Source organism: Oryzias latipes, chromosome 5, assembly GCF_002234675.1.
Source record: "Oryzias latipes chromosome 5, ASM223467v1".
Classification (NCBI taxonomy): domain Eukaryota; kingdom Metazoa; phylum Chordata; class Actinopteri; order Beloniformes; family Adrianichthyidae; genus Oryzias; species Oryzias latipes.
The window spans coordinates 8,918,980-8,931,920 of NC_019863.2; the positions used below are offsets into that span (position 1 = coordinate 8,918,980).

At 41.8% G+C, this 12,941-nt stretch overlaps 1 protein-coding gene across 3 annotated transcripts in view; it reads left to right on the forward strand.

Annotated features, from left to right (window-relative positions):
• The window catches only part of pax7 (paired box 7), a 43,142-nt gene extending 38,015 nt beyond the window's left edge, over nt 1-5,127 (forward strand). For 2 of the 3 annotated variants that reach the window (XM_011474828.3, XM_011474827.3), the window contains 2 exons: nt 1,227-1,476; nt 2,482-5,127. In XM_011474828.3, the coding sequence (XP_011473130.1) occupies nt 1,227-1,476; nt 2,482-2,597 (366 nt within the window). In that variant the 3' untranslated portion in view covers nt 2,598-5,127. The remainder of the gene's footprint in view (nt 1-1,226; nt 1,477-2,481) is intronic. The other variant, NM_001305635.1, reaches the window with a different exon arrangement.
• The last annotated feature ends 7,814 nt before the right edge of the window (nt 5,128-12,941 follow it).

Below are 12,941 nucleotides of genomic sequence, written 5' to 3' on the forward strand. Positions count from 1 at the left end.
TCTTGTTTCTTATAGATAAATGTCACACACTTTGCCTGCAGATGTGTAAGGGACGGTGGGGTTTTCCTCACTGATAGAATGAACATGTGGAATTGACTAACCAGCCTTTATGTCTCTGGTTTGCTTGTAGAGCATCCTTATGGAGGACATTTCCAAAGATGAATTTATAGAAAGTCGTTTATTTACCCTCTGTGGGATACTTTTGGCTGCACACATCAGTGGTGCATTGCTCCTGCATCACCACATTTGTCTTTTCCTGCACACTTGCAGGCATTTGTCTGTGTTCTTATCACCCCTGTTTAACCACCTCCATGATGGGCTAATTGGTTTAGCAGCAGAGGGGCCAAAGGCCAGAGCAGCATAGCAAAGCTCAACATGAACCTGATGTTGAGAGGAAGGCCTTCCTGCAGCAGGAGGAAAGCATGTGTGAGACGGTTTCCTATCCACCACACCCTCTGTCTGACTCAGACACACCACACCACTCTTTACTTAAGAAAATGTGCAGCAAAAGATAACAAAGCTTCACTGATTTATCACTTCAGCTTGATTAAGCATCTTCTATTGTAAAATATTTTCCAACCTTCCTCTGATAAATTCAACTTATCCGCTACACTGAACAGAATCGCTTTCATGCAACATAAACAGAATCCAGACTTTAAGGTTCAGATGAACCAGAACCTGCAGCATCAATGGTCCACTCACTTTGGTTTGTGCAACCTTCTTTGTGTGGGGATCTGAGGGGATCATTTACCAGTTCCAACTCCATTACTATTCATGAGATGGGTAGGCTAGGGGCGAGGGATTAGGGACTCCCTTGGCGCTTGTTGAGCTGTAGGCCTGGGCTCAGGCCTCAGGCTCTGGGACAGGGGCTGTCTGGCAAGGATGGTGGGTCTATTATCACCCTGGGACTCTTCTGTCCCACTGCAGAACACTTACTGGCAGAGCCAGCTAATGGAAACAGTATCTCTTGTTCGCTTTTCTTCTTTTTTTTTTTTTAGGTAACCTCATCAGGATCCTTGTATCCTTGCTCTTCAGAAAAGATGGGAAAGTTATTCCTTTTCCCCATTTCATAGCTGAAATGGTGTCTTTCTGAAGGCTTGTTCACCGTGAAGAGCAAAGATGACACTACTTGCATGAAAAAAGTACCATTTCTCAACTCGGTGAATGCTTTGATCATTCGTTTTAGAAATTTCAAACATCTTTCTCGTCCTGTGCTTTCTTTCCAGGTGATGAGTATCCTGAGTAATCCCAGCGCAGTACCGTCTCAGCCGCAGCACGATTTCTCCATATCCCCCCTGCACAGCAGCCTGGAAAGCTCCAACCCCATCTCAGCCAGCTGCAGCCAACGCTCTGACAGCATCAAAAGTGTGGACAGCCTGGCTTCCTCTCAGTCATATTGCCCCCCCACCTACAGCGCCACCAGCTACGGCGTGGACCCTGTCACTGCAGGCTACCAGTACAGTCAGTACGGCCAGAGTGAGTCAAACTCTTTTTTAATGTGTCGACTAACTAAAAAACACTATGAATGGATGCCGTATCCAACAAGAGAGCCTTCTGACCTTTGGAGCCTGAATGGTGGAGGTAGACACGTGCTCTTGATAAATCCCCCCTTCTTACCCCACCACCTCCATCCTGGTTCAGAGCTGCCTCAGTCACACCCCACTCCACTTGGATGGGAACGAGTAAAAGGGCCACTTCAAAGAACGGGACACCCTGAGGGGCCACAATGTCCTCTTGCCCACCTCTCTTTTTCTTGTTTTCCTCACTCATACCCCCGCAGGACAGGAAAGAGTTTGCCTTATTAGATTAGCATAATTGAGTGATGCTGTCAAAGCCATTCATAGGAGGTAAAATGAAGCACACTTCCCCATTAAGCCCACAACTGACATTTGTTTGTATTTATGTGGTTGTGACTTGGCATATTGTGCATCTGGCGACTCTCATTTTCAAAGTGGGCCCATGTTGCACATGAATGCAGGCCTGCAGTGCCCGTCAGTCTGTCACCTCTTGAGTGTGCAGCGCAGCATTTTGAAGCTGACGGCAGTGCGGATGTGAGCTGATGTGAGGTTAATTAAGATGGTGATTGAGCACAGTGGATGGGTAATGAACGGAGGAGAGAGGAGAGAGCCGCTGTCTGACGATGAAAATGATCGGCCATGCAGAGTGTGGAGGGCATGAAATCAGAGATGCCAGTAGTAATGAAGACTGGCACACAGAACACACACAGGGGCCCATGTGAGTGACAGCATGGAGGCTTTACCAGGATGCACATGCTCTGTGCCAACAGCATGCCATCCTCAGACAAGGGGCAGGGGATGGATGTTTATCTTTCACTCTTACTGTGTGAATCTTTTATTTTACTATTTTCTTCTGCCATAACTCATTTCAGCCCTAATCACAGGATTGAGATGAGGGCATGACCCTAAACTACCACCTGTCTAATCCACTTTTTCTTCTTGTTGTGCTGTTGTCTCTGTGCAGCTGCTGTCGACTACCTGGCTAAGAATGTGAGCTTGTCCACCCAGAGGAGGATGAAGCTTGGGGACCACTCGGCGGTGCTGGGGCTCCTACAGGTGGAGACGGGACAGGCCTACTAGAACCTGCTCCGAACCCACACCGATTTCTTTCTTTTTCACTCTATGCCACCAGCTTCACGCTCCATCAAGTCTGAACTCCAGTGTCCCTCTGCTGCTCATTCTCCAGCTTGGCCATTTCCTCAGAGAAAGTGACAAAGTTACATGGGGCGGGGGGTCGCTTTGGGGAATGGAAGTCAAACCTGTTTGAAGTAACAGGTGGCTTTCTCCATGTTTTTCTCAAATATATTTGTGCCCCTGTCCAATGAACCCCCCCCCCCCCCCAAACCCTGTTTATTTTTCTCAAGGGGGCAGAGACAATTCCAAGGGTGGAGGGCCTGCTCTCCGCCGTTCCATTGGTGCAGCTCAGCACACATTTGACCTTCCACAACATGTACTTTACCTTGCTGTTCATGGTAGTTAACAAAGCCAATATCACTTGAGAGACTCTAATTCTTGTTCCTTTTTTGATATTGTTAAGATTCTCCTTGCTGTTATATGATTATGGTGAATTCTGTTGTTCTTCAATTCCATTTGTATCTTTTTTCTCTGTTAGGTGTTGGTGTGTAAAAGCACGCTGGGTGACAGACAGTCTCTGAGTGTCTATCACCCGCGTATGTTTGTGTGTGTCGGCACAGGAGTGGATGATCGTTTTCCAAGCTGCTCTTCCCCGAGCTCGAAGCGATTTGACCTTCCCACTTTCATATTTCTCTTGACATTCCTAGAGGACTTGGCCACTCTGTGGGAAGTCTGGCTCGGATGGATTCAGCAGGGAATTTAAGCGAGGGTTTTGGCGACCAATAGCTTTCCCGTTTTAACCTCCTTCCCATCCTTAGCCGTCGTCCACGGGGAGAAGGCATTGTTTGCAAAAACAGGATTGGGGAAATTAATGTATTTTGAAATATGGACCTTGCCAAGGAGGGCTAACTCAACTCCACCTCCGCCCCCATTCCTTCCAAATCCCATCTGCTAGGGAAATCCTGGGTGACTTAAACAGTGTAAAGCAGATTAAATCACACAAATATAATGTCAAAGCTAATTCACAATGACCCTCTCTATTGCTAATGTCCCTTTTTTACTTCCTCATTTATTTAACCTTTTTTTTCTTTTAACGTCTTCACTTGGTTTCTACTTTCTGACTAAATAGGCATTCCTTCAATACATTCCTAGGGCTGTGTCTGCAAAAACACTATGAGCATTCCAGAATTTTCTGTCACAAGATTAAAAAGTAGACAAGCTGTGCCATTTACACGCGCTGTGGAAAATCTCATAATCCAGTCAGTTGTGAAAGGCCACAGGTAAAAACCACTGATTGTCCCCCCCACTTCATTTTGGACCGGAGCCCTGTCTAATCCTCTACTTAAAGTACTGAATTATACAAAAAAAAACACACAAAAAAAGACAGAGAAAAAGAAAAAATGCATTAATAGTGAATATGAAGCATTTGTGTAGTACTCATAGTTAACTTTTGACATGATCTGGGACCAGCTGTTCCCTTGAAGTATTTTTTCCCCTTTCTTTCAGATAATTTTTTTTAATTGACATCATTGTGATGATGTATGCAGACTTTTGGCAGAATCTGGTTCTCTTTCACCTCTAAAAACATAATAATGTACAGTAGCTGGAGGAGATTGTGTATTGTTTGTTTAAAAAGCTATGTTTTACACTAAAACAGAAAGTACATTTAGTGAGAGGTAAGCGTGGGATCTGTGGAAGTAAACGTTTTTATTTTAACTTCTTTCACTAGCTTCTTTTAATGTTGATTTTGTTTGAATTGTATTTAATTGCTTCACCTGTTTCAGCCAAAAGTGCGGTTTCTGTTTTTCTGCCCTTTGCGAAAACAACTTTGTATAAATTAGTAAAATCTTATTTCCACGGGAACCTTTCCAAGCCGAAAGGAAAATGGAGGCTTGGTGTCTTCAGATGGACTCTCCGGACCACTCTGTATATTTTAAAGGCGGTGAGAAACAGTCTCATCTCTTATTGAACTTGGACCACGTGGGTTGGTGCTCTAAATGGACCAAGGAGGAAATTCTTCGGCGTGTGCCGTTAGGGTTGGGCCAAGCATGACTGTGACAACAGCTTCTCCTGCACCAGAAAACCAAGCAGAGTCACATATGAGTGGTGGACCAATGAGACTTCAAGAGAACAAAGGAAAGCTGATTCTGCACTGAACTGCAGCTGCTGCAGCTGCTCCGCTTAGATGCCTCTCTCGTGTATATTTTAAAAGGACAAATTTTAGAATTGTCTTTAGTGTATCAAAACCATTTCTAACACTTGCTTCAACAAACATTTGGATATTTAAGGTATACAGCTCCTTGCCCCTCCTCTTGTCTGTTTGATCCCTAACCCGTTTAGTTGCTTTCTGCCATCTGTGCTTTCCTTTCCTCCTTTTTCAGTTCCGCATGTGTGTATATTATCATGGTATAATTTATTCTGCTGTATGAAGTATTAGAGTAGTGGGAAACTTGTATTGGTATTTACTACCTTCAGCCTGTTGGTGTGTTTACTGTAACACTGGCGTAACTGTTATCAATTAAAGATCCAAAACTGATTTGGCCATTTGTTTCCTTTTTGACTGTGTGAATGATGGATTTTTGTTTTTTTAATAAAAAAAGTTACAGTTTGTTTGCTAACAAGGCATCAGTTTATCTGTGTGTGTGGGAGAGTGTATGGGTGTGTGTTTTAGAGACCCACTCTAAACATCTTTCAACTATTCTAAAAGTGTTCTTCCCAGTGGTTTTTTAATTATGATTATGCAGTTTTTAGATAAAATAAATTTTAAAAAATGCCTTTTTTTTAGTACATAGTTTCTGTAGAGCGGTAGTAGGTTATTAGAAATGTAACTCTGATATATGAGTGGGACCGTTAAAGTGGGGGAAACCCACCCCATCTTCCCGTCATCCATCTGTTTATACTCTCTCCCACTTTACAGCTCAACATAACATTACCGGTGCAGCAAAAATGGTGAGCAATATTGGAGACAAGGAAAACAAAGATGTGCATGGATCTATTTGTCTGCAATGGATGCATCAGAATGGAGCAGAGCAGGAAGCTTGTGGCCAGCCTACTTTATTTTCTATGTAACAAATATGCTTTTTTTCAAACAACACATTTTTGTCTGCTCTTGATTTACTATGGTTTGAATAAAGAAATACTCAGAAATCCAATTTTAAGCTTAATTGTGTTTAAATATGCCCTCTATCGTGAGAAAAATGCTACAGGAACATAACGAAAAAAACACGTTTATTAAAAGGGGTCTTTAGGCATAAAACAATACAATGTATTTGTCATCTTTTAGAGATTTGAAAGGCCAAAACAAAATTTCTGAAAATTAAAGTAGAAGCAAAAACTTATCAGCATAGCAGTTGGTTGTAAAAATAAACGATGAAGAAATTAATTGCAAGTTTTCTCCTTATGCTGCAGTCCCACCTGCATTGGCGATGTGATCAGTGAATGGTCCGACACCCAACACGGAGAGACATACAGAGTGTGTATGTCAAGCTGCAGCTGCAGGAAGTAATTCATTCTTTCCGGAGACCACCAGTTTTATCTGTCAAGTAGTTTGCAAGGGAATGTGGTCAGCAAATGTTTTGTGGTCAGCGCCGATGGACTAACCAGTTCAGGGCGTTCAAAACAGCAGGAGATACGTGAGACACACAGGTATGTTCTGTGAGAACGTTTCTGCAAAATATTAAGACGTGATCTCCTACTGATCAGAAAAAAAGCAAATGCAGCTAAACCGCTAACTTTTATGGCCCATTCACATGCAGAACAATAACTAATGTCGTTTGCATTAAAAAAAATTGAAAAATTAGTATTTTCAAATGTATACCAATTCAAAGGTTAAATGTAACCCTATAAATTGAACAGACCCCTGTCCTGAGTCAGATTTTATATGCCCCGTAACAAAAAAAACATGAATGCTACTAACGTTCCATTTCTTTTAAATTGAATGGAAACTACGCTTTTTGTTTCTATAAAACTGATTCTAAACACAAAAATGTAAGTGTCTGACATTTTTTCAGGGAGCCATCTAATAACATCCCACAAGAATTGTTGCCAGACTCTCTCCCTGCTGTGTGTCATCCGTCCTAAATTCCTCTGAAATGTTGTGTTCTGGTCGTCCAGATTAGACCACGATAGGTGCCATGCTTGTCCCCTTTGCTCCGGCTTGTCTTCTGAGGTGCCGGGCTGGGAGTTTTGTCTCCCTCAAACTGGACCAGGTGGCGGCTCAGTCGTTGGTGTGTAGGAAAGCTCTGTGACACTTGCCTCATCTCTTCTTTTGATCCTCTAATTGATTGACTACAGGAGCAGAGGATAAACAGAGCCCGAAAGAGCCGATTCCACTCGCCTCGCTGGAGTGCTTTAGATAAAATGTAGAGACCCGAGCTCTGCGTTCTTCCATTCCTCTCTTCTATTTGGACATACGGGCATTTAGGGTGGTTCTGTGCCATGGTGGCTTAGCTGTGGGCTGTGACCTCAGGCCTCCTGCTCCTGTACAGAAATGGCTGGCAAAAATGGGTTTGTTTAGATCACAGGGATGGAAATGAAACTCCTGAGCCTTTACTGTAGAAACCAGGAGGTCCTATCACTCAGGAGGAGGTGATAGGGAAGTAGCAATGCCTTAGACTTTTAAAATAGGTCAGGGAATGGGGGCCTCTGATTTAGATCTAGTTTTAAATTGTGCTCCTGAACCTGTGATAAATAGCCTGGTGCTGAAAGTCAGGGAGACCATGATCACAAACCGACAAAAAGCAAAAAAAAAATATAAAGAAAAGCAGGAAAGAAGTTACAAATCTGTCTCATTTTGAAATAAAAACTGTATTTCAAGACACAACTTGACAAAAGTCTGAAGCAAAAGTGATAATTATATTATAATTTTTATAAAACTGTCTTCATAAAGAGTTCAGAACCGTGTGCAGGTATGCTAAGAAATGATTAAGAGATGCTCTGGGGTTCTTGATTTTATTCTTTGAGATTATGTGTCACAGGGGGAAAAAAAGCTCCCAGCTGTCGCCATGAAAGTACTTACAGTGTAATAATCCCCCAAATCCTGTAATTATGCCAGCATACGCTGTATACCTGAGCCTCAGCTTTGTGCTCGTCACCTCAAGGATCCCCTGACACAGACGCACAGCTTGCTGTGCTATATCTCCTTACCAACTATGTATTTTACATAGGGAGAAAATCCTATTTTCAGAATATTTTAGGTTCTTCGAATTTCATGGTTACTCTTCTCAGGTATTTTAAACAGATAATCAGTCATGTATAAGTAAAAAGTAGAAGCTGAAATAAGTATTGTCCTACATTAGAGCCATCTAATTTTAACAAGAATCCCTCTCACCTGTATTCCCCTCCACGTGCCGATTACTGTCTTACAAGATCGGCTTAGACGTTTACATCCGGAGCTGCAGCTGCATTTGTAAGCGCTTCCCTTAAAGCTTCTTCTCAAACAAAAGGAGCAGAATAAAGGTCCAAGTAAAGTTGTAAATCTAAGAAATCGCAGCTAGATAAAAATCGCTGTGAAGTCTAGCTCAATTGACATTCCAAATCTGTGCTCCCTTCATAAACTAATTAATATTAATAACAAAAATGGAAATGAGTGCAGTGGCAGCCCTAAGTGACGAACAAGCTGGGAGCATTCAGTCAGGAGATTCATATACAAGCCCTTTCTCAGGAGAAGTGGGCTCTAAACAGGCGTGACGGCAGGGCATAGACCGCCATACACAGAGACAATTTTTCTAGATAATAGCCTATCACGCAGGATACAATTTAAATTAAAAAATGCAATTTTCACCTTGAAATGAACAAATGATTACAATTTCTATACAAATTAAGGCATCCAGGCTGTGCCTCAGTACTGCGCCAGGGCCATGAAACCTGACATAATTACCATGAAATACATTTTCAAATATTTGTATTTTGTCCATTGCTTTAAAACATGCCACTCTGCCTTCTGTGGGTTTGTGATCTCACCTTCTGGGGGAAATACATAAAAAAGAGGGAAAATCATCAGAGATGAAAAGCTCTTCAGCAGGAAAGATAAAATGTGGGGGGAAAACAACCTCTCATGCACACAGTAAATCAGCGCAGCTCGGCACAGCGGCCCCCAGAGCTATCTCTAAAAGCCAAATTACTGCTCCTTATCTAAGGAATCATATCTACCAGTTATCTGCTCCTGAGATAGGCTCCTCTCTCTCTTGTGCCTTGTGCTCATCGTCAGAAAAGCTATTTATTTGTGATTACAGCCACCCTTTGAATAAAAGATGTTTATGTTTGAGATCCAAAGTTTTGACGGATTCCGAACTCCTCAGATTCTTCAGAGAGAAGAGTATTGAAGGCAGAAAACCTTATTTGAGGAAGGTTGCTGGGGGTGGTCTGCTGCAGAGAGAGGGATGAAAGTGTTGCCGATGGGAAATATGAGACAAGACCTCAAACTTCTCTGACACTCCTTATCACACCAGTTTTCTGAAAGGGATTCACACAGAGATGAGGAGTGGAATTGACTTTAAATGCTGAACTTTGCGTTTGACACACGGGAAGTTCTGGCCGGTTGTTTTCAGGAAAGACTGGACAGCTGCAAAGTTTGGAGTTTTTGATGTTGCATATCTTTAATCTGTAGTCTGAAAATGATCAGACTTTGCTCACAAATTCACAAGTTCAACTCAGGATCGCCAACACTTTTTGGTGCGTAATTTGAAAAAAAAAAAAAAACAGTCGATAAAAATGTCCACACCTCACTTGCTAATTTAAGAATTCTTCCCGCCTTGTTTTCAACTCTTTTACTTATTGTTATCAAAGCTGTCATGCACTACTTGTTAATCGCCTCCTTTCTGCCTCCTCTCTTTTTTCCTCCATCTGTTGAAGTCCCTCAGCCAGAGAGGTGCACATCAGATTTCAATAGTTGACCTCTTAATGCTGAGGTCAGTGCTGCACCGGCAGCGATTTCACACTCAAGATGAAAGGGAAATGAACACTGAGGATGCTTGGGGTGACATGGGGCCCCGGCCACGGCAGCCATTGCCACTCTAACCGCTTCACTGCACCAAGGCTGGGATCTGAGGTGAGGCCAGAAGGAGATGCAGAAATTGAGGTCTGGATAAAGTCCATGGCCTATACAAATCTGCTCTGAGTGTCAGCATCGACAGAAGTACATTCAAAATTTAGTTGGCAGCAAATTGTTTGTAATCAAGAAAAACATGTAACGCACAATTTTTGTGTAACATTTTTAATTTTTTTATTACATACAATGTTTTCTTTTCCCCCCCCAAAAAACTGCTTTAGTTTTAGCATTGTTTTTTTTTTTCTTCCAGTTATCAATTTTACATCTGGAGAAAACGCATTTAAATATTCCCTATTTTTAATTTCTGGCTCAGAATTTAAGATTTTCTGGCGTCCTAAGACACAGCCATGTGCGTCGATGTGGTCAGCTGAATGCAGAAACACAAATGAGTTTTTCAAATTAGAACATCCAGACACAAAAACATAGAATAGCCTTGAGCGAGCCTAAATGTCCTTCAAGTAGACGAAAAACCAAATCAATTTATTTTCGCAAAAAAATTCTAAATATTATTTAATAATTAACTTAACTACCATAAAAGAAGCTAAATAAAATTATATGATGGATGAGGGAAACGTAGTTCAAACAATTGCTTCATCTTAGAACAATATAGGTTTGAGATCATGCATTTGAGGACAAATTAAAAATCTAAAACACTAACTTTAAGTTACTAATGTGATCGGAAAAGACTAACATGTAATATCATCAGATAAAATCAAAGGAAAATACAATAAATTTGTGAAAAATAACATTTCTAGATGGTCAAATTATCAGTTTGTAGAGGATTCTTGTTTTATTTTTTATTGTTTTTTATTGACATTAAGTTGCACCCTTTTAGCTGTTTTGCATGTGTTGAAGGAGCAGCTCACCCATGAATGACAGACCAGTAAGTGTTGTAAACTCAGGCTTGTTGTACTGTGGAGGTACTTGAGTGAGAAAAACAGAAGAAACAGTCCAAAATAAAACATTCAGAGTGCAGGTTTGTTTTATGAAATGGAACCATTTTTGAATTCTGTGATGTTGCGCTCAGATCTTGCAGCTCTGTTGACCACTGGTGAGCAGAAAAACATGGGAGACAGCTGAATGACTGCACTCAACATTTTATACTGACATGGTTTTCTCTTCAGCTACCGTCCTAATTTCATTCATTTACGTCATCCACAGTATGTGCTCAACTAATTATTCAGTGATGATGAAACTCAAACAAACTGAGCTGCACCGCTTGTTCCTGATGTGGTACGTAATGCAGAGATGCTGATAGAAAGAGGCAAGCCGCCGCAGCATCTGCAGCTCTGAAGGAGCTCCTTCGTGTCACCGCTGCAAGAACCACTGAACCCTGACAGATTATTCTTTTCCACAAATGAGTCTGAGCCACGTGAAAGGTGTCCTGATGCTTTACATCTGCCTGCCCACTTACTTGTGCATTTCTTTGCCCTCATTGAATGGCCACTGAGAGACAGTGGGACAAGGCTCGCAGTGAATGGACAGTTTGGTTACACCGCCATGAGGCTTGAGCTCCTCAGAGTAATGTACCGCCTAAGTACCTGTCAGCTTTATAAAAGGAGGGAGTAGACTGTGTAAATGTGTGTGTAAATAGAGTGTCAGATCAGGACCCCAAGGACTGGAGGTGGGGAGTGTGCACGTGAGTCCTCATGAGTGTGTGTGCCTGCACGCACATGATTGTGCGTTTTTTTTTCTTTTTTCTTTGGTGCTCACTGATGCATGCGCAAGGACATGTGTGTGTTGGAGCATGTGCTCGTGAGTGCCACAGTAATGATCATTTAACCCTGCTCAGCATTCCCCTGGGCTCCTGGTCCACCGTTTAGACTTCACAGTGCTGCAGGCTCTCTGCCTCTTCTGTCTGCTTCTCACGGCTGGGCACAGTTGGGGAGCGCCTCCTTATTCATTCATGAGAGGTGCACCGGATAAATAAAAAGGTTCATTACTGTGCTAAAGTGTTACTAATGACATGTACCTGCCACTGAGCACCTCCGAAAATCTAATGTGACACACTAAAATGGAAAATCTATTCTGCTGCACCAAGGCCTCCAGTGGTGCCAGCACATACTCTATGGAAATTTCTCTCCGCTTGCCCTCCAATTGTGTCTCTCTAAAACCAATATTTACAATCCCATAGCCATTATGTCCTACTACGCCCTCTGCGCCTGCTGTTGCGACCTCCGTATTAGTTGAAAATTGGACTTTGCAAACTTAGCAGGGGAGACGAGACACTTCTCACAGATGAGAAGGGGGCAGCACCAGGGGACTCAGCATGAAGCAGGGGGGGGGCTCCTGACTCCCTTCTGCCCCAACCCAAAACTCAGTCACAAAATGCCAACAAATATACACATAGTGTTGCTGCACTCCATCTTTCCACAGTTTAAAGTAAATGCCAACAAAAGCAAACAAGTCACTGAGTGTCTGACTTCACATTAAAGCTTGAACTGATTCTTTATGCTAACGGGTTGTGAGTTTTGAGTTGAATTTTGCCACCATAATGTTTCACCTGATCACGTACTTTCATCCACGCTAATACGCTTGACAGAACCATTGAACCAGCGACGGGAAAGGATGCTTTGGCAATAGTCTGATTGATGCAAGGCAAATGCAGCCACAAAGCTTGAGTGACAGGAGATGGGCAGGAAGAAGAAGCCTTCAAAGCTCCCACATTGACAACACTTCACATGTTTGATGACACACTTCAATACAACCGCTGTGTAGAGCACAACCAACTCATTTCTCTGACAATTTTACCGTGCTTCCATTCTAATGCGACAGATGTTATTGTTTTAATAATTTTGCAAGCAATAAATTAGCCTAAAAGTGTTGCTTTTTAATTAAAAGCATATCTAACTGCAAGACTTTAATTGCATATTTTTGTATAACCTTAGATTTGACCATAGGTCAGCTTCTACGTATATAAAACAGGCATTTATTTTGCAAATGTGCAAAGAAAAAGATAAATATTATCAGCAAAGTGATCACCTAAATAAGCCTTTGTACAGTATGAACTTAAAAAAGACATCTTTGAAAACAAAATTGAATTTAAACGTGGAGAGACAGCAAACATCAAGTCTTACCTAGTAACTGTTGTCAGATGGCTTTGTATAAATTTTTGTCTTGCTTTAAAATAATATTCAAAAATACTAAAAACATTTTTTTGGAAATTTCACCTCATGGTGCCTATTGATGCAAATATACACCAAACTACTTTAAATTATCTAATTTTAGCATCTACCTGAAAGCAAAAACATTTTTTTTCATAGCTGGAAATGAATTCACTCTTTAAGAGGGTAAAAGATCAC